Here is a 20,396-nt window from a genome sequence, read left to right as displayed (position 1 = left end):
TTAAACATTTCTGTCTCCAACTGTTGTGATGCAGCAAGTCATAAAATAAGTAAATTCTGATTTGGACCCAGTTTGTGAAAATATTTTAATGTATTAAAACAATTATTTTTTTCTATCCAAATCCAGCACAGACATCACTTCTAATCTAACCTCAATAATTTAGTCAGGTGTTATGAAGAAACATTGTGTTATACATAAACACTTAACTCTCAGTGTACTCTTGCCGCCACCCCCCCCCCCCCCCCAAAACATCCTGGCTCTGCCACTGGAACCATGGGTTGACTCAGTCTCGTTCTCAGGTTACATGTTTGTGGTTTTCTCGTTGCTGCAGACGACCACACCTTTGACCACGACATAACGAATGACCTCCTGATGTCCTCCCAGCTGATAGATCAGATGTTCCCACCTGCACGTTAGGAAAAAGGACATTTTGAAAAATCCTTTAACCATCCGATCAGAGTGAAAATCTGCAGGCACCGAGGACTACAGCCACACAAACTAAAGGATGGCAGAGCGCCTGGATCAGTCTGCAGGAAGCTGGACGTTGCAGCAGCAGAATATGGAGTCTGTTATCTGTAGACTGTTTGTCACTGTGGCAGGTGGAACTTGGCGCCTAGAGTCCATGCGACTCACCGCGGACTATTGAGCACCAACAGGTCTCCGTGTTTGTTGACCTCCAGGGAGCCGTGTGTGTGAGAGCAGCCCAGGGCGTAGGCAGCGTTGATGGTGGCAGCAGCCAGCGCCTCACACATGGACATCCTCAGGTTGACACAGGCCAGGTGCATGACTATTGGCTGAGGAAGAACAAGAGAGGAATAGGTAATAAAAAAAAAAAAATTCAAGAAGATGCAGGACGGTGGCACCAGGTCGTACTCACCATGGAGCAGCAGTAGGCATTCGGGTTGAAGTCGCTGCCTAATGCTACGATCACACCAGCATCTAACATGTCTCTGGCACGGGGCTGTGGCAGCCTGATGCAACAAAACTGATATTAAAGCGACGTCGTGGACATAAAGCGCCAGTCTGTGTCGAGCCAGATGTTACCGTAAAATGTAGGCTGTGGTGGGGAGAAGGACAGCGGCGGTTTCTGCTTTCGCCATGGCAACGATACCCTCATCTGTCACCTCCTCCAAGTGACTGATGGCCAAGGCTCCAAGCTCCGCCCCCAACTGGTAAAACACATTAGAACCAACATAAATTACATCAAATTTGTAAAATTATCAACAGTATCAAAAGTCCGCAAAGGTAGAATGGAGTTGATATACTGCAAGTGATGATCAGCTCAGAAGAAGGAACCAAGGTGACACATGACATTTCCCTCGTTAAACAAATTTAAAAGCAAAATAAAACAAAAAGCGAACAAATTATGAGCGACAAAGGACATTCTCTGAGTGAGTTTTTTTTACACCAAGTTTAAACTGGAGGAATTAACAGCAAATGAGCTCTCTTTTTATGAGACATAAAACAATGTGATGCAGCCACATAATAAATTAACCTCACTTGCTCTGTCTGTACGGGAATATCAGACCTCAGTGTTTTTCCACATGGATCTCCCTTACACTCTGCCTGCACTGTCAACACCTCAGTCTGATATTTTCCCGTACAGACCTTGTGCTTGGTTAATAATCCTTTAATATTAAAATGATTAAAAACTGACAACCAAAGGCTCATCAGCTGACTTAAATGGATAAAAATTGTACCATTACAGTTGTGCCTGTTTGAGATGTCATGGTAGACGTCAACAACTCCTTAAGAAAAACAAAATGCATTTAGTAAGCAGTTTTGACTACAAGAACCAGAAGGAATGTTGTAGCCGTTACTGCCACATGCTGTGTTACTGTACTATTTTTATGTGACGATCTTAAGACTACTTGACAGCCAGTTCTGGCAAAATTCATTGCTCATTTTGGAATTTTTCAATGACAAAAAGCAGCAAAAAAATCTATAATAAAGGGTTATTTATGACATTGAATTATAACAGGGTAGCTGTAACTTGCATTCCACTGTTGCCCAGTAGGGAGCAGCATAGAGTGCATTAACATGAAGTGGAACGCTGCATCCTTGGAAATGGACCTTACAAGGTTTTTTATTTAAGTAGTCATTGAACTCTGAAATACTTCTGCACAATTTGAAATTAATTTTTTTTAAACTGAGCATTGTTATATTTTTATAGCTGCATGTCCAACTGTATTTTACTGCATGTTTGTTAGATGCCTTTGTCATTCTTCAGCCGTTATTTAATTTTAGTCACGTACAAAGTGACTTCTGAACAGATTGTCCATATTTGAGGGTTCTAGACCCCACTTGGTACCTGAGCAGAATTCATGGGGTGCAGCTCGTCTCCGTGGAAGTTGATGTTGAGGCCCATGTCTTTGCCGGCCTGCAGGATGGAGCGAGTCGAGCTGATGTCAAACACGCCGCGTTCGCAGAAGACGTCAATGTTGTCCACTCTGAGTGTCCCGGCAGACATGCGTTCTCTGAGTTGTGGCAGCTGAACGTGCAGAATGTCCTGAGTGGCCTCTGCAACCGTCTGCCCTCTGAAACATCATCAGAATACATCACTAAAGATTCAACATTCCTCTGAACTGAACCATATGTTTCTGAGCAGAGGTCCATACTTGGGTACAGCATGTGCTCCACAATAGGTTGAGGAGATGTTGATGGGCAGAGAATTCCTGGCCTCCTCAATCACCTCCAACATTTTGAGCTCCGTCTGCAGCTCCAGGCCATATCCGCTTTTACACTCCACCAGGGTGGTACCGGCCCGCAACATCCGGGTCAGCCTGCTGCACAGGGAGGCCAGGAGCTCTGAGGCCAAAGCAGCTCGGGTTTGCTCCACGGTGAAGTGGATCCCGCCTCCGGCCCGGTGCACATCCATGTAGGTGGCACCTGCCAGCTGCAAGAAATGCAGATTTCAATCGTCTGAAGTTCATCTGAACATGTGACTGAATAGAAACATTCACTCACCTTCATGGCAAATTCGTGCACCCTGTCACCAGCCCAAACTGGATGAGTGTGAGCATCAACCAGCCCTAAAACATCCACTAAATATTACAACCACAATCTGCAGACATTAGGAACCAAGGTACATCTACATGCTTTGTACTCAGTATTTCAGACCTGAACACTAAAGCATTTATCACTTTGTATTTTTTCCATTCTGTCTCAAAATAAGATATTTTGGTATTTCAGGTGATATTTTTTCCTTATTCTTCCTGCAAACACATCTTAAGATGTCCAACAGTACGAAGTCATCATCCTTGTTGGGTTCTGCAGCCACGCCTTTTGCCCCTTTCACACCAGGCCAATGTAGAATTGCGTATTGCCACGTGCTAACTATGCCAAACTTATGCAGCCCTATATGGAAATACACCGAGGGATACAAACAGGTCTGTGAAATGGAAGCAAAAAAATTAAACATTTAGAGCACTGGATGCAGTTCTCTACAACATGCTTATGCAATTGCGTGCTACCTTACACCAGTCTGGAAAAACTTTATCAGTACATACCTGCATTTCTAGATTTGATTTATCTTGCTGAACTTTGCTGGCAGTGAAGCTTCAAAACCACAGAAGAGGAGGCAGGCCAACCTTCTCCCTGCACGTAACATTTTTTCCCCATGATGCAGCCATTCCAGCGCAAACGATACGCAGCACAACGCAACTCTATGGAGGCCCGGTGTGAAAGGGGCTTTAGTAATGTGTACAGAATGTAATTTTGTATTAACTTGTTGAAATACACATGGACAAGACCTCATCTTGAAGGCAGCTCTAAAATCTAATTTTTTTTTTTTTTTAATGGTATTTTCCCTATCATCTCAAAACATTCCAATTTGGGGTTGTACAGGTACCGCTGCACTGATGTAATCAACATTTTTGCTGCTTACACAGAAGTTTGGCTGATACGCACCGGGTACGACGCACATTCCTGTGGCATCAATCACTGTATCAAAACAGGCATCTGGATACTGAACCGCAATGGAGTCTGCAAACCCAACAGCTTTAATCAGGCCATCACTGCAGAAGAAAGACGCGCCGAGGATTTAAGTTTCAAGAGTCAGAGATGGAAGGTCTGGTCACTTAGCTTTTTTTTTTTTTTTTACATAAAAACCTGCAAATGACAAACATAACGTTGCACAAGAGTAAAAAATGTAACTTCATGCTGTTAACCTCCAACAGACCTGAATATACGATGAATGTTTACTCAATGTAATTCTAACTTTGTTCTAAATATCATATGGCTCCAGCACCCCACCCTACCTTTAACTTGAATGAAAATGAGTAAAGTCACCTTCCGATGACCACGCTCCCGTTTTCGATGAAGCACAGATTCTGCATCCCATTTCTGGTCAGAAACTTTTCGCCATTGTTGCAGATCAGAACCACCTGTTTGGCATTTTTCACCAATAATCTGTAATTTGTCGACATCTTCACCCGTCCAAAGTGACTGTCGTTTACATGGATGTTTGGCAACAAGTAAATATTTGAGAGCAGAGGTTAAAGTGCACACGGGGGCGGGGCCACCACTAATGATTAAAGAGGAATCAGCTGTTTTCTCTTAAACATCACAGAAAATAAACAGTAATCAGCTTTAAGAAAGAGGACAATAATTGTTTATTGTGTCGGTATCGCAGCAAAATACAAACGGCCTCACGGCCAGTTTAAAAAAAAAAATCAAATTGTTTCACACGGTGAAAACAACAACAAAAGAAACAGGCAGGTCTTCACTCTCTCATCTCTCCATCCTCTTCCTCTTCCTCTACACCTCTGATGTACAAAACATTGTTGCATCTGTGGGCCAAAACAATTTAAAAATGTCATTCTTGTTGCTAAAATTCTCTATTTTAAAATGACTCCAGAATTGAAACAATTATTCAATCAACAAAATGCTAATTTGACAAAGTTATTTTATTAAACATTAGATTTTGGTCTGTGAGTTTATCCGGAGAGACTTTTGAGTTCTTTTCCTCTCACACTGAGAAAATAAACTACCACCAGTTTACTTTTTTGTCATCTAATTCTGTTCTGATCCAGTTTTAAATCAACTGGAATGTTGGCTGACAATGACGTCTCACAGTGTCGCTCTGCTGAACTCACGACCTCAGATATACAACCCCTGGCAAAATTATGGAATCACCGGCCTTGGGGGATGTTCATTCAGTTGTTTAATTTTGTAGAAAAAAAGCAGATCACAGACATGACACAAAACTAAAGTCATTTCAAATGGCAACTTTCTGGCTTTAAGAAACACTGTAAGAAATCAGGAAAAAAAAAAAATTGTGGCAGTCAGTAACAGTTACTTTTTTAGACCAAGCAGAGGGAAAAAAATATGGAATCACTCAATTCTGAGGAAAAAATTATGGAATCATGAAAAACAAAAGAATGCTCCAACACATCACTAGTATTTTGTTGCACCACCTCTGGCTTTTCTAACAGCTTGCAGTCTCTGAGGCATGGACTTAATGAGTGACAAACAGTACTCTTCATCAATCTGGCTCCAACTTTCTCTGATTGCTGTTGCCAGATCAGCTTTGCAGGTTGGAGCCTTGTCATGGACCATTTTCTTCAACTTCCACCAAAGATTTTCAATTGGATTAAGATCCGGACTATTTGCAGGCCATGACATTGACCCTATGTGTCTTTTTGCAAGGAATGTTTTCACAGTTTTTGCTCTATGGCAAGATGCATGATCTTGAAAAAATGATATCATCCCCAAACATCCTTTCAATTGATGGGATAAGAAAAGTGTCCAAAATATCAATGTAAACTTGTGCATTGATGATGTAATGACAGCCATCTCCCCAGTGCCTTTACCTGACATGCAGCCCCATATCATCAATGACTGTGGAAATTTACGTTCTCTTCAGGCAGTCTTCTTTATAAATCTCATTGGAACGGCACCAAACAAAAGTTCCAGCATCATCATCTTGCCCAATGCAGATTCGAGATTCATCACTGAATATGACTTTCATCCAGTCATCCACAGTCCACGATTGCTTTTCCTTAGCCCATTGTAACCTTGTTTTTTCTGTTTGGGTGTTAATGATGGCTTTCGTTTAGCTTTTCTGTATGTAAATCCCATTTCCTTTAGGCAGTTTCTTACAGTTCGGTCACAGACGTTGACTCCAATTTCCTCCCATTCGTTCCTCATTTGTTTTGTTGTGCATTTTTGATTTTTGAGACATATTGCTTTAAGTTTTCTGTCTTGACGCTTTGATGTCTTCCTTGGTCTACCAGTATGTTTGCCTTTAACAACCTCCCCATGTTGTTTGTATTTGGTCCAGAGTTTAGACACAGCTGACTGTGAACAACCAACATCTTTTGCAACACTGTGATGATTTACCCTCTTTTAAGAGTTTGATAATCGTTTCCTTTGTTTCAATTGACATCTCTCGTGTTGGAGCCATGATTCATGTCAGTCCACTTGGTGCAACAGCTCTCCAAGGTGTGATCACTCCTTTTTAGATGCAGACTAACGAGCAGATCTAATTTGATGGTGTTAGTTTTGGGGATGAAAATTTACAGGGTGATTCCATAATTTATTCCTCAGAATTGAGTGAGTCCATATTTTTTCCCTCTGCTTGGTCTAAAAAAGTAACCGTTACTGACTGCCACAATTATTTTTCCTGATTTCTTATAGTGTTTCTTAAAGCCAGAAAGTTACCATTTGAAATGACTTTAGTTTTGTGTCATGTCTGTGATCTGCTTTTTTTCTATAAAATTAAACAACTGAATGAACATCCTCCGAGGCCGGTGATTCCATAATTATTGCCAGGGGTTGTAGATCAGGATCCAGCCTGAGAGTGTGAACAGACCTGATCAGAACTTCACCGAGGTGACCCGCCAACGCGCCGTCCACGTACTCCTCTGTGTTTGCCAGCTGTCGGGAAAACGTCACATGGAAATGGTGAGAAAGTCAACAGACAGTTAACCCTCATTTTATGAACTATACAAATTAGTAATTAATCATCAACAAAATGAACATTTTCTGTTACGAAGAATAATGACTGAGATGCTCTCACCTGCATGTTCATGTATCCATCCACAGATACCAGGTAACCTTTATATTCCATCCCCCACTTCAGCTTCACCATCACAGGTTTGCCCGTCAGGCCGTTCAGGAAAGGTTTTGGGTTCAGAGGTAAACTCTACAGAGAGACGTTCACATGTAAAACCAGAGCGTACCAGTCATTAGGAAGCTGCATTAAAACAATCACACAGTAACTGTGGTTCAGGGGTTATATACGTGAAACTAGAGGCAAAAGAAAAACTGACAGGACTGTGATGGTGAGGAAAATAATCCGACAAGGTACGTATGTCTCTGATGCAAACATTTGAATCTTTTCTTCTTTCGCGATTAAATGGAACTTTTATCATATAAACTTTGTTGCTGCTCAACAAGACGTCATAAAATCCATCAGCATACGCATGAATTTCTGCAGATAATTTTTTTTTTTTGCATTCTCTGCTCACGTGGTTTTACTGATGACATCATCAAGCACATTTACGACATCACTGCTGACTTTTAAAAAATCCATGTGCAGATGTACACAAAAAAACAACACAAATTAGCTCAGTATTTCATGTTTTAGAATCACTAACTCGATTTATCAACTTATTAGACTACAGGTACGAGACGGATCGCCCCTGATTGGCTGATCGCCGTCACGTGACAACCCGTTGCCGTCCGACTTTTTATCTCATCACAATACAGGATCTGAAAATTCTCCGTCAGACTTCATATTAACCTTCTCCCCACAACAATGGTCCTAACAATTGTATCTCATTAACCCATATTAATGCGTTTTTATTTATTATGTTTCTGACACCTTCATTCATTCCGATGCTAACGCAGCTAAAGCTAACTGGCTACAAGAAAGAAAACACACACAAACCGCGCCGTGAACTCCGATTAAACGTCAGAGTTCTACTCACCATCTCGCAAAATGTCAGCAGTAATTATACAGACGCTAATTTAATGTTTAGAATGTTTTCGTCACAGAAACGTTCCCTCTCAAATAAAACAGCACAACGCACGTTACCAGCGAACAGGAAACACACTTTGAACTTTAAAGCAGTGTGCATGATATAGCACAGCGCGCCCTAACGGCCTGAGGTTTACACTGCACCCTGTGCCGCCAACAACATGAACGAGCGAAGCTCTTCAGCATCTCACCATGTCAGTTAGGTCCTTCAGAACTTTTTTTTTTTTCAGTACATGCTTCTGGAGAGCATTAGCATGGCTAAAACTCTTCAGCTTCCAGGGGGCTATGCCTCCCAGATCCACCAACTACGGCCCTTAATTGCTGCCATTTTAAACATTTCCTTTATTTGCAACTCATATGCCTGGAAAAGAGTCCTCACCATGTAATTTAGGTCCTTCAAACTTTTTTTCAGTGAATGCTTCTGGGGAGCATATGCATGGCTAGAATCTTCAGCAGACCCCAGCTATGCCCCTCTTAACCCCCTGCCACTTTAAGCATTTTTTATGTTGATGTAAATTCAGATTCTGACTTTTCAGCAACTTCACAGTAGGGCTGCATAATATGGCCAAGTTACCTGAACTTTCAGGTCTTCTTTTGAAGAAAAACCTCCTCTACACCACTCCATCAGGAAGCTGTATTTTATATTTTTAATTACATTTATACCAAGTTGCTTTCAGTTTGAGTTTAAGGAAGATAATTTTAGACATTAGTAAACAGCTGTTTACTCACCAATATAACAAGCAGTCTGTGGTTCAGACGATGTGTTCAAATTCAAAACTGGCTCAAACATTTTTTTCTACTAAGGTGGATTATAACTTTTTTGTGGAACACAGCACCAATTACTGTACAGGAGGGACCGAGCAGTCAATATGTGTCACCAATTTCAAAATGGCTCTTTTCATCCAGACGTGTGGTGCCGTGACATGTCAATCATCCGAGTGGCACATGGGGTGTCCAATCAGATTTTAGGGGAGTCCAGTGCATCCCAGCTACACCCATGCCAGGAAGTGCTCAACATTTGACATTTCCTGTTTCACTGCTGTTTCAGTCTCAACCTCCCACTGAATTCCCACAAGATCCCGTTTATTGTCAAACCAGGAAGTGTTCCACATTTGACTTTAAAAAAAAAATATGTAATAAAACAAAAAAAGTTACACAGAAACCTGACACAGGATTAATTACAACAGCAAAGACAAGATTCCAAAGAAGAGGTTAATAAAAAAAACATATCAAAACCAGAGGGGAATTATAACAAAAAAAAACACTTTCCAAAGTTAAGTACATTTGACATTTCCTGTTTCACTGTGGACTCAAAATTTTCCACTTCCGGTTTCAGTCTCAACTTGCCATTGAATTCCTGCGAGATCGCATGAGAGCTCCTGTCTTATCGATCCAGGAAGTGTTCAACATGTGATATTTCCTGCTTCCCTGTGAGCTCAAAATTTGGCACTTCCTGTTTGGGACTCCCTGAACCATGAGTGAGCTTTGCAGCGCTGCACTCATAACTGCAGCCCTTAATTGCTGCCATTTTAAACATTTCCTTTATTTGCAACTCATATGCCTGGAAAAGAGTCCTCACCATGTAATTTAGGTCCTTCAAACTTATATATATAAACTTAATATAAATTAAAGCTTTTATGACAATAATTATTTTTTATTGGTTATTATTAATATGTGTATGACATGAACGAGCGAAGCTCTTCAGCATCTCACCGTGTCATTTCCGATTTGTGGCTTCGTCTGCCAGAGAACGAGCTTTAAGCCGTTGCGTGATGCTTCGCTTGTATAATAAAAGCTTTTATTATAATAAAAGTAGCACAGTAATTTAAAAATGAGCACTACAAAATCAGGAAAGACATGCAAAAGAAATTAAGATCATTGACTGTCAGTAATCACGGATGCCCTGAGGGGCTGTAGACTCATAGATTTATTTATTTTTTTTTCAAAATTTTATCACTAGAAAACAGAGGAAATAAAATGTAAGAAACAATGGCCCCTAAGAGCTTCCGTAGGTAGCCGAGTAATTGGAAAAACAAGATAATTAATTAATCAATTTCATAAACTAAAAATATTTCAAAAACATTTCTTTTTATTTCAAAAACATTTAAATTAAGGTAGAGAATGAAAGGTGACGTTAAGTTGTCGTCTGCTGGTCACGTGACGTTATGACGCCCCCGGCGTGTTGGTTGGTTTTTTTGTACCTCACAAAAATGGCGCCCAGTCTAATGTCCCGAGCTGTGGGTTTGTTTCAGCTCAGCAGAGCTGCTTTACTGCACCGGACTCGTTTTTACTGTCAGACTCTATCGGAGCCGCTGACAGTGACGCAGCAGTCCAGCGGAATAAGGTTTGCGCAGCTTTTTACACTAAACTAGTTTAATGTTGTAATGAATTTTGTGCCCTGTCACATTCTGTGATGAGTTCCGTGTTGTACAAGCAATGGGCAGTAGATGGCAGTGTTTAATTCAACAGGTGTCCTGTAAAATGTAAAAGGATCAGATTTGGCGCAAAAAAAAGAGTTTGTGCCTCTATATGTACAATGAATACATGCAAAGTTTTAAGTGGGAAATCTTAAGGGTTTCTGAAATGTGAGGCTTTTTAAAAAGGCTTGTTTCGGGGCTGTGCGCGTGTCAGCACAAACCATTCGGAGGATGGGGGTGTTACTGCCTGCAGTCTTACTTGCAGGAGGATTTTAATTTGCAAGGAAAACGGAGAAGACCACGTGAACTGCATTGGTGTCGATTCCTCTGAAGTCCTCTCCCAGCAGTTCTTTTTTTTTTGTCCTCATTGATAGACAAACAGCCACAGATTGCCTGATATTAAACCACTGTGATGCAATAATTCAAGGCGGCAGTTTTTTTTTCTAAAAACAATATTTTATTGCATTTGTAAATTCTTGCCAAATTGTGGAAATTTTTGGTTTCCGTGTGCAGTGATGTAATTTTAGGAGTGGACCGTTAAGTCTGCGACACCGGTTTAAGACGTGCCAGAAACCTGAGTCCTCTGAATGGTTTGTGCTGTCACTCCCACACTCTGCCTGTGGACTAGTCTCTCCCATTTTGGACATTCACTAATTGCATTTGTTCCTGTGTAGCCAATTTTGGATACCAGTATCTTTAAAAACAAGCAAAGACATCTGGCTGATATTTGCTATCTCTTCTAGTTTTTGAGTTATTGGTCTACAAACTGGCAAATACTTTGTGTGTGAAAATGGAAAAATCAGTTTTCACGCTGCCAGTGTCAGTCTGCAATCATTTATAACAGGCTGTTGATGCTGGATTCCTTTAATTTGAGGATAGGACTGTCTGCAGGAGGGAACCTGACTCTACAGAGATCTTAATTTACAGGTTAGGGGACTCTAAAAATGGTTTTGACCAATTTTTTAGTTGCAAATTCAGCTACTCATGGTCATGAAACTTTTTCTGCATAATTGTACATATTTTACAATCAACCCTGCTGCAATCGTACGGCATCAAACAAGAGACCACCGCAACTGTATGGCATCCAACAAGACTCGACCGCGATCATATGGCATCCAACAAGACTCGACCGCGATCATATGGCATCCAACAAGATTCCGCCATGAATATTGTGCGGTAAAGAGGGACATTGTGGTGTAAAAGCTGTATAGGAGGCAATTGACGAGTTTGAAGCTCAGGGTAAAGGTTGTGCACAAAATGCAATTTCGGTGAGTTTAAATTGCAACAGGTGACCTTCCAATAGCAGCTGAAGGTTTGCGTTATGGTACCATATCAATAGCAGCGGCCTAAAGATTTTCTATTCTTACGGCTTCCGGTTGCTCAGGGTTAGGTTGCGTGCATGACCGTAAACCGTAGTAACACCCAAAAAGTTAACAAATGTACAAAGACAAATGACAAGAAAAATATAAAATGAAGATTCATCATTAAGAGATGGAAATATCATATTTAGTAGTTGGTCAAACAAACATTTTAAGAAAGCTGTTTGTCATTTTAATGTGTGTGTACGTGTGTGTGTATATATATATGTATATATTTAAATGCAGGAGGATAATCTTGAACAATCCCAAAAAGAGGAATGCTCTGTCACTGTCCATGCTGGAATCTCTTCAAGAGAACATCCTCACTGATGTGGACAGTGACGATCTCAGGGTCATCATCATATCAGGTATCAGCACTTGTTGAGTCTGTGTCCAGACGGCACCTGGGATAAAAAAAAATAATCGGGGAAAACTTTCCTAAAAATGTTTGTGTTTCAGCCAGAGGTCCTGTGTTTTCATCTGGACACGACCTGAAGGAGCTGACCTCAGATCAGGGTCGGGATCATCACACGCGGGTGTTTGAAACCTGCGCGCAGGTACAACATCCTATTTTCATTTTAGCTTCTTTATTCATCGTATAAGGAATAACAGCCAGAAATGAGAACTACGGGAGCAAACAAGAATTAACGCTGAATCTAGATGCAGGAACACTTCCTGTTTTAGTAACCAGTCAGCATAAACCCACTGTGAGCGCCATCACCCTACGTACAAAAATGTGCCAAAGCCTTGTAAAATGTGTAGTTTTTGGGATTTTTTAAAAAGAAATTATGAAATAGATCACATTATTAAGTTCTTGCCCTGCGGCAGACTGGCGTCCTGTCCAGGGTGAACCCCACCTGACGCTCGTGAACTTTAGTTGGAGTAAACGGTTGAAGATGTGTGTAGTAAGTTCTTTTGGCTCCGCCCTTTTTCTGTATGTTCATTTGGCACAAGTTTTACATGGACACAAGTGTTGAACTGGGAACCTTCTGTTTTAGAAGCGAGTGCACTGACCGCTTGGCCACCACGCTGCCCCGTGAAATAGGCTACGCTTATTGTTAAATTTTGTATATATTAATATCTAATATATGGAACAAATAAAAAAATTACACTTTTTATTGTTAAACACAGTTTTGCTTTATTGGTGGAGGGTGTTGAGTCGGGGGTGTGTTTGTGTGTGTGTGTGTGTGTGGGGGGGGGGGGGGGGGGGTCAGAAAACCACTCAGTATTTTGTGTGACCCCCATTTGCTTCATGCAGTACAGCACAGCTCCTTTGTGTAGAGTTGATCAGCAGCCAGATGCCATCGAATGTGACCATTTGCCCACTCAAGTCAGTTATGAAACTCTGGTGGACATTCCTGCAGTCAGCAGGCCAACTGCACTCTCCCTCAAAACCTGTGACATCTGTGTCATTGTGCTGTGTGATAACACTGCACATTTCAGAGTGGCCTGTTATTGTGGCCAGCCTAAGGCACACCTGTGCACAAATCCTGCTGTCTAATCAGCATCTTGATATGCCACACCTGTGAGGTGGGATGGATTTTCTTGGCAGAGAAGTGCTCACGAACACAGATTTAGACAGATTTGTGAACAATATTTGAGAGAAATGGCTCACAATATGCTAAACCGTTATATTACACCTGAGGTACTTCATGAATGCGTTTATTAAATATGGATTGTTGAATAGAAATGTTTGTTATTGTTAACACTAATGTAACTAAAGTGTATATATAGTACGCATAATTTGAGTGTATTTCGCTGCTCATAAAATAAAGAAAAATTGAAAAGAAGTTTGGAAAATCCACTTTTTTTCATCACATAACACAATTGGACCTCACTTTTTCAATCAGGTCATATTTTTTTCAAACCAACCTCAAGGCAATTGCATTGTGCGTTAGTCAATAGAAAACCCATAAAATGAAAAATTAAAAGTAAATAAAAGGCCCTTGAGTCAATTTTAAGTACAAAAAAATTTAATTAAAAATGACCCTTGCAGACGTTACGCCGTCTGTCAAAACCAAGTGGGAGATATAGATGGTTAAAAGTTGCGTACACTATAGCTAACTTTTACACTTAGATGGGCATTCTACTTTGAAATATGTATTCTCCGATATACATCGTCAATTTGTATAAAAGATACGCGTATTAAGAAATTATAACAAGTTGAAAACAACCTGAGAATTGTCTGTCAAAAATTAACGTCCGCAAGACAGCTCTGTATTTTCACGGAAACCACCACATGCCAAAAATAACTACTATGTCGTCATCAGATCGTGCATCGAGACGGTGTTAATGGCGGACAAACAACAAGACAATGTGTTCTGTCAAGAGCTGTCAAGAAGAATAACGTGCGCAAGATATAACATACGTAAGTATAAATCCCTTTAAATTTCTAATAAAATGTAAATTATAGAGGTTGCAGAATGTATTACCATCGAGTAGGAGTGCAATAACGATATATAAGCTTTGAATTTGGCACTAATTCTTCGTCGATCGTGAATACAATTGTAAAGTGTAGTGTTTTTGTATGGACACATGGACACGGACGTTAGATCTTGACCGACTTTTCTGATGGACGTTAGTGTTTTGACAGACTTTTATTCAATTAATTACGATGATTTCTTTAATTCGAATTAAGATATTCTTTGTTTTCTCCTCAAGTATTTGCCACATTTAGAGCTTTTTTTGTGATGTGTTTAGAGAGCTTTTCGAGGTATCACTTTCATAAGTTGTAAATTTCATAAGTTGTATAAATTTTCACTTCTCATCCGCAAAGCGGACCTTTGCTGATGTTATTTTTGACAGACAATATAGTTTAATTTTGGGAAATAATGACAAATAGACGGTAGTTCCTATTAAAATATGTTTAACTTGTGTAATATTTGCAAATACTTGAAAAAAATTATCCAATATGGTAACAAATATGATGGGATAGGTCACTTGAGAATTACCATGTCTGTCAAAATTAACATACGAAAGGATGTGTCTGTCAAAAGTAACATCCGCAAGCTATTCAGAAATAATGCTTTATTTCAGTCTGTGTACATTGATATACCAATTTAAATACTGGAACAACATTTTCACTGTTTTTCAAGCCAATTCACCAAGATTCTTCATTATCCCTTGGATTTAAGATAGTCTTATCTTTGTTGCAATTTTAGCAAATATGGCTATACAATGACCACATAATTTTCAATTGATGTATCCCATCATAGTTGTCATCATAATGGATCATTTTTTCAACCACTTGCAATTATTAGACAAATTTAACATATTTTAATAGAAACCACCGTATATTTTTAATTATTTCCCCAGAAATTACAGAAAAATTTAACTATTTTGTCTGTCAAAAATAACATCCGCAAGGGTCCATACTCTTATGGAAAAGTGAAATTTTTAAAGTTAATAGTTAATGAGTTATCTTGAGCTTTGTGGTTTATGAAAGAAATATATGTGTACTACAATTTCAAACTAGTTTGCAATAAAAACATGTAACTTGAAAAATTGACCTCTGTGTTACACTTTCATAACAGTTTAGCATATTGTGAGCCAAATACATCTTTTGTGTATATAGAAAAATGTTTCAGATCTTTGACTTCAGCTCATGAAAAATGGGAGGCAAAACAAGTGTTGTTTATATTTATCTTCAGTGTGTGTGTGTGTGTGTGTGTGTGTGTGAGGTTTAACACGTTTTGCAGTCACCATGTTTTTTTGGTTGGCAATCACACAGGCACAGTGCAAGCGGTTGGACGCTGTAGCTTTCAGCAGCAGGATACCCTCATGACGGCCGACCAGAATAATATCAAACAGGTTTGATTTTCATTCGCCCATACGATCGGCGATCAGGAGGTGGTCGTCAGATGTTAAACGCAGCTTGTTACTCCATGTACACTACACGATGCAGGACGCGCGATTAACCTGAAACTCTGTCCAAAAAATTCTCTCGCACAGTGTAAAGCCAACATTTATGTGTCAACAATATTGAGTGCACGTTTTACAACATCATAAAACGTGCGCACATTCTCTCCACATGTAAAACATTTTGCGATGACACTTCCAGGGCTCCGTAAAAATGACTGTTTTTACAAATAAAAAATGGAATATTTTACAAAAGCACATTTATCTCAATTATCTGTAAACACCAACACACGTCACATTAACGTGTTGGTTTACATACCGAATGATTGAACCAATCAGTGTTTAGCAGAGGCACATTTTACCCATAAGCCTTTGCGATCTGTCTGTGTGTGTTACGAAACCTCAGAATTAGTGCATTATTCAACATTAAAAGATATATGTTATATTGTAACTTTGCACAAATGACAGAATTGACATTAATGGCGTTATTCTATCAGTATTCACACAGAACCATAAGTCAGGATGCCTTTATTTTTCAAGACCTCCGCCTGACCGGAGCATTGTGATTGGTAGAGAGCTGGCTTTGTGACTGCTCTCAGGGTGCTTCAGTGCTGTAGCCATGTAGCTTCCAGCAGGGTGCAGCATGCTCAAACATAGAAATGCTGACTCATTGTTTGAGTCTTTTGTCGCTTTCAAAAGTGATCGTGGCGTTAAAACTCAAATTCAGCTTGTTAGTAGTTGCAAATGTACCAGAGACAGCAAGTAAATTTGAAGTAAATTTTTTGGTTATCTGTGCCCACCACTGCATACAAGGTGCTTTACTACACACCGGGAGCAACTAGGGAATTAAGGACCTTGCCCAAGGGCCCTTAGTGATTTTTCCAGTCAGGCTGGGATTTGAACTGAGGATCCTCTGGTCTCAAGCCCATGAGCTTAACCACTAGACCACCACCTCACCTGCATGGATGTATCAATATCTATATGTAAGTATGCATGTATCAATACCTTTTTTTTTTCTTTTTCATTTGCCTTGAATTTCCTTCTACAAGAGTGCAGTGGGCCCCAGACCCAGGGTCTAAAGCTGCACCCTTAACATTACTGACTTTGTATCCGAGGGGCTCTCTTCAAGATGGTGACCTTTCCTTTCCTCAAATACTGCCTTTGATCTCCTGCCCGACTTCTCAAGTTTGAGTAAGCGGAGCAGTGAGAGATCTTTTTCTTCTCCCCAATGGACCAATTTACAATGATGCAGTTTCACTGGATTCTTTTAGCCCATTGATGGTGTTGTTGCTGGGGTCCAGGATCAGAACTATCTGGTGGATGACACCGCTGATCTGGTGGATGACCCAGCTGAGTGCTGCTACAGAGGAGATGTCTCCCCGCAGCACTGGGAGAAGTTGCACCATTTTCTTCATACGCCCTGGTGCCTAGGCGCTTTGTGGAGGTTTTAGCTGGGGTTTGTTTCTTTTGAAACATCCTCATACCAAGATCTCTCCTGGCAAACCCCTTCACAGTGGGACCGAGGACACTCGAGGCTTGTGTCCAGTAGGAACTCCAACCCACCTGTACCAATACATGCATGTATCAGTACATGTGTGAATAAATTTATGTATGTATGAATACATGTATGTATTTATCCCCACAACCCGATCTCGGATATGCGGTTGAAGATGATGATGAAGTATGTATTTATGTATGAATACGTTTGCATGTATGTATGTATGAATATATGTATTTATGGTGTATGCATACGTGTATAAATGCATGTATGTATGTATTAATACATGTATGTATCTGTAAGAGTCAGAATCGTTTTTGGCTAGCTGGTAGTCCTGGGGCCTGTACTACGAAGCGGGGTTACTGGCTTATCAGGGTAACTTTGGGAGTACGTTGATGACGTGTGGAGTAACTTCCCGGTTAACCCGTACTACAAAAGGTGGATAGGTTTTGATCGAGGTATGCTGCCATGGCAATTTACGCTGTGTGCCAAACCTGCTCCGAGCAGGTTATGTTCTAGGTTAGCTTGAGGTTTTCGCTTAACCACTCCCTTTATAAGTACCGTCCATCCACCTTCAATCACTCCGAAGACAATGCCGGCCTACCTGGATGATCCGTTTGATATTGGGGCACAAATTGTGAGGGGCTCTCTTCGCAGGGCGAGGGTTTTTAAAGACCGCCAGAATCCACTGACATACCCGGACGATATTCTCTATGAAAGATATAGATTCTCAGCCAAGGGGATTCGTTATCTTTGTCAGCTGATCAGGCCAGAAGTCTGTAACATCACCCATCGTACACTGTAAAAAAAAGACTGTTGTTTTTACAGGAAAACACTGGCAGCTGTGGTTACCAGGGAATTCCTGTAAAAAATACAGTGGTTAAATGTACAAAAAAAGAGAGCTCTTGTTTGTAGATTTAACAGTTCCTTTAATGTGAGTCAGCTGTGGTTCATTCACTGTAAATCCATATTATGTCTGTAATGTTATCTACTGTGCTGCTGTATGTTTTACAGGAATTCCCCGGTAACCACAGCTGCCAGCGTTTTCCTGTACAAAAAAAAAAGTCATATTTTACAGTGTAGCAATGCCCCGACGATCAGATAATGTGCCTTGTGCTTATTTTGCCAGTGGACAATTTATGTATTCCATCGGTGATGCTGAACATCTGAGCAAGAATACTGTATGTTGTATGATTTGCAAGGTAGTACTTGTTCTATCTAAACTGTTGGATGCATTTGTCGTTTTCCCTGGCCATTTATCCGCAATGCCAATCAAAGAAGGGTTTTATGCAATCGCGGGTAATTACTAATATCAAAATAGTTCTAATGCATGTCCATTAATTAGGCAAAGTGGGGCTTATCAAGCTATGAATATAAACCTACCGTTCTGAAGGATGTTTTTATATTTCATCTTCACCTGCTGCTATTGCATCTGACATATTGACAGGATTAGGAACAGCAATCATACAGTCAAGGTAGCCTATTTAGGAAACATTAAATGAACCTAACATCTATTAGGAGGCCTATGCCCACTTCTGAATCGTGTTGCATCTGGGCGTAATTAATGAAAGGTCATTTTTTTTTTTACACATATTAGACATTCCACAGGTTAATCATCTGTAACAGATTTTGAAAACAATTGAATTGTTCTTATGCATTTATCCGATCAGCAATACGTTGCCAACAAGCCTGTCTTGCTTTATTGGCAGACGATGTGTTCGATTTCCCCCTTAACATTAATTTAAATTCATCGTAGCTCTGCATAATAATCGTGCATTCTTCTTCAGAAAAGTAAGGTGAACGCGCCATCATTGAAAAATGGTGACGTGTGCTGCAACCCGCCCCTTTTATGTGAACGCGCACAAACTCCAATTAGGTTAACACAGGTTCAACAAATCATCTTATTCAGCGTTGTAGTACCGATTAACACCACTTGAGCAAACCAGGTTTTGTCAACCCCGGTTTAAGAGGTTGACCCTGGGTTACATCTGAGTAAGTTAACCCCGCTTTGTAGTACAGGCCCCTGGTGTACACGTGTCTCCTCGTGTCTGTGTAGCATGAATGTATGTATGAATACGTGTATGTATTTATCCCCTTGACCCAATCTTGGATACATGGTTGAAGATATTTATGATATACATATATGAATACGTTTTTGTATGTATGTATGAGTGTATGATGTATGCATACGTATATGAACACAAGTATGTATGTATGTATGCCTGTATTAATGTATGAAAGCATGTATGTATTTATGTATGAATACGTTTGTATGTATTCATGTATGATTACAAGTATGTGTGTATGTATATTTGAATGCATTTATAAATGAATACATGTATTTTTTTTGTAGGTGGGAAAACTTGGATGTATGTATGTGTGTACACATACACACACAGCCAATAAATTAGTTTTTAGCATTAAAACAAATGTTTTTGTAAAGATCATCTAATATTGACACAAAAATAACTGACTTTTGTTTCAGGTAATGTCTCTGATACAAGATATACCCATCCCAGTCATTGCCATGGTGAATGGTGTTGCCACGGCTGCAGGGTGCCAGCTTGTTGCTAGTTGTGACATTGCCGTGGCAACCGAGAAGTCCACCTTTGCTACACCCGGCGTTAACTTGGGCCTATTCTGCTCAACACCGGCGGTGGCTATCGGCCGAGCAGTGCCAAGGAAAGTAAGATGCGAATACTCCTTAAAAAATAAAGAAAATCAATCTGTTGGGCTGCAAAAACATTGAGGTTCAAACACAGCTGCAGATATTATCTTTAAACTTACAGGACTTTCATTTATTTATTTTTTGGATACAGTTTTTGTTAACTGACCGTTTTAACAGCTGTTGGCTAAAACAGTTTGTCACATGATCATGTTCCAAATCTTGGCAAATACACACGTTTTTTAAACATCTAAGTAACTGGTTTAAGGTTGCCATGGAGATGCTCTTCACGGGGATGCCGATCTCAGCCCATGATGCTTTGCTGCACGGTCTGATCAGTAAGGTGGTTCCTGTGGAGCAGCTGGAGGAGGAGACGTTGGCCATCGCCCAGCGGGTGTGTAACGCCAGTCGACCTGTCGTTGCCCTTGGAAAGACCGCGTTCTACAGGTACATGTTTTTACATGTGGGCCAGCTCCTTCCCTTCTCACCAGAATCCACACCACAAACAGTTTGTATGCAGTCGAAGCTTTGAGGCTTTAAAGCTTCTGCATTTTAAACAAAGCATGCAGTAAGTAACATGAAATACAAGCAAAAGTATATTGTACCTGCATTAAAT

General features: G+C 40.3%; 3 protein-coding genes across 5 annotated transcripts in view; 1 reads left to right on the top strand and 2 right to left on the bottom strand.

Annotated features, from left to right (window-relative positions):
• Nucleotides 1-157: 157 nt before the first annotated feature.
• Nucleotides 158-4,715, bottom strand: amdhd1 (amidohydrolase domain containing 1). The gene is made up of 9 exons (XM_034162943.1): nucleotides 4,291-4,715; nucleotides 3,910-4,016; nucleotides 2,968-3,032; nucleotides 2,619-2,896; nucleotides 2,312-2,537; nucleotides 1,045-1,169; nucleotides 878-971; nucleotides 634-794; nucleotides 158-406 (listed from the first exon to the last, which is right to left on the bottom strand). The coding sequence occupies exons 1-9, from the start codon at nucleotides 4,425-4,427 to the stop codon at nucleotides 301-303; spliced, it is 1,299 nt and encodes a 432-aa protein (XP_034018834.1). The 5' UTR covers nucleotides 4,428-4,715; the 3' UTR covers nucleotides 158-300.
• A 7-nt stretch (nucleotides 4,716-4,722) lies between these two features.
• snrpf (small nuclear ribonucleoprotein polypeptide F) lies at nucleotides 4,723-8,074 on the bottom strand. The gene is made up of 4 exons (XM_034162942.1): nucleotides 7,935-8,074; nucleotides 7,022-7,147; nucleotides 6,815-6,879; nucleotides 4,723-4,790 (listed from the first exon to the last, which is right to left on the bottom strand). The coding sequence occupies exons 1-4, from the start codon at nucleotides 7,935-7,937 to the stop codon at nucleotides 4,724-4,726; spliced, it is 261 nt and encodes an 86-aa protein (XP_034018833.1). The 5' UTR covers nucleotides 7,938-8,074; the 3' UTR covers nucleotide 4,723.
• Nucleotides 8,075-10,180: 2,106 nt separating this feature from the next.
• echdc3 (enoyl CoA hydratase domain containing 3) overlaps nucleotides 10,181-20,396 on the top strand; it is a 38,020-nt gene continuing 27,804 nt past the window's right edge. For all 3 annotated transcript variants that reach the window (XM_034163129.1, XM_034163128.1, XM_034163127.1), the window contains exons 1-5: nucleotides 10,181-10,328; nucleotides 12,006-12,127; nucleotides 12,219-12,316; nucleotides 19,601-19,801; nucleotides 20,049-20,227. In XM_034163129.1, coding sequence (XP_034019020.1) covers nucleotides 10,195-10,328; nucleotides 12,006-12,127; nucleotides 12,219-12,316; nucleotides 19,601-19,801; nucleotides 20,049-20,227 — 734 coding nt within the window. In that variant the 5' untranslated portion in view covers nucleotides 10,181-10,194. The remainder of the gene's footprint in view (nucleotides 10,329-12,005; nucleotides 12,128-12,218; nucleotides 12,317-19,600; nucleotides 19,802-20,048; nucleotides 20,228-20,396) is intronic.

The sequence above is a fragment of the Thalassophryne amazonica genome, chromosome 22, assembly GCF_902500255.1.
Source record: "Thalassophryne amazonica chromosome 22, fThaAma1.1, whole genome shotgun sequence".
Lineage (NCBI taxonomy): Eukaryota > Metazoa > Chordata > Actinopteri > Batrachoidiformes > Batrachoididae > Thalassophryne > Thalassophryne amazonica.
Note: the sequence above shows the minus strand (reverse complement) of the source record. Positions and strands in the feature narration are given on the sequence as shown.

Bases quoted from the DNA above. Each gene is read 5' to 3' on its own strand.
- snrpf (XM_034162942.1), bottom strand. The intron at 6,880-7,021 runs GTGAGAGCATCT...TTTTCCCGACAG, and splicing joins ATGGATACATGAACATGCAG to CTGGCAAACACAGAGGAGTA. The intron at 4,791-6,814 runs GTCTGTTCACAC...TTTGGCCCACAG, and splicing joins CTCGGTGAAGTTCTGATCAG to ATGCAACAATGTTTTGTACA.
- amdhd1 (XM_034162943.1), bottom strand. From the start codon at position 4,427: ATGTCGACAAATTACAGATTATTGGTGAAAAATGCCAAACAGGTGGTT. The intron at 4,017-4,290 runs GTGACTTTACTC...TTTCTTCTGCAG, and splicing joins GGGAGCGTGGTCATCGGAAG to TGATGGCCTGATTAAAGCTG. The intron at 795-877 runs GTGAGTACGACC...GTTCTTCCTCAG, and splicing joins ATGCCTACTGCTGCTCCATG to CCAATAGTCATGCACCTGGC.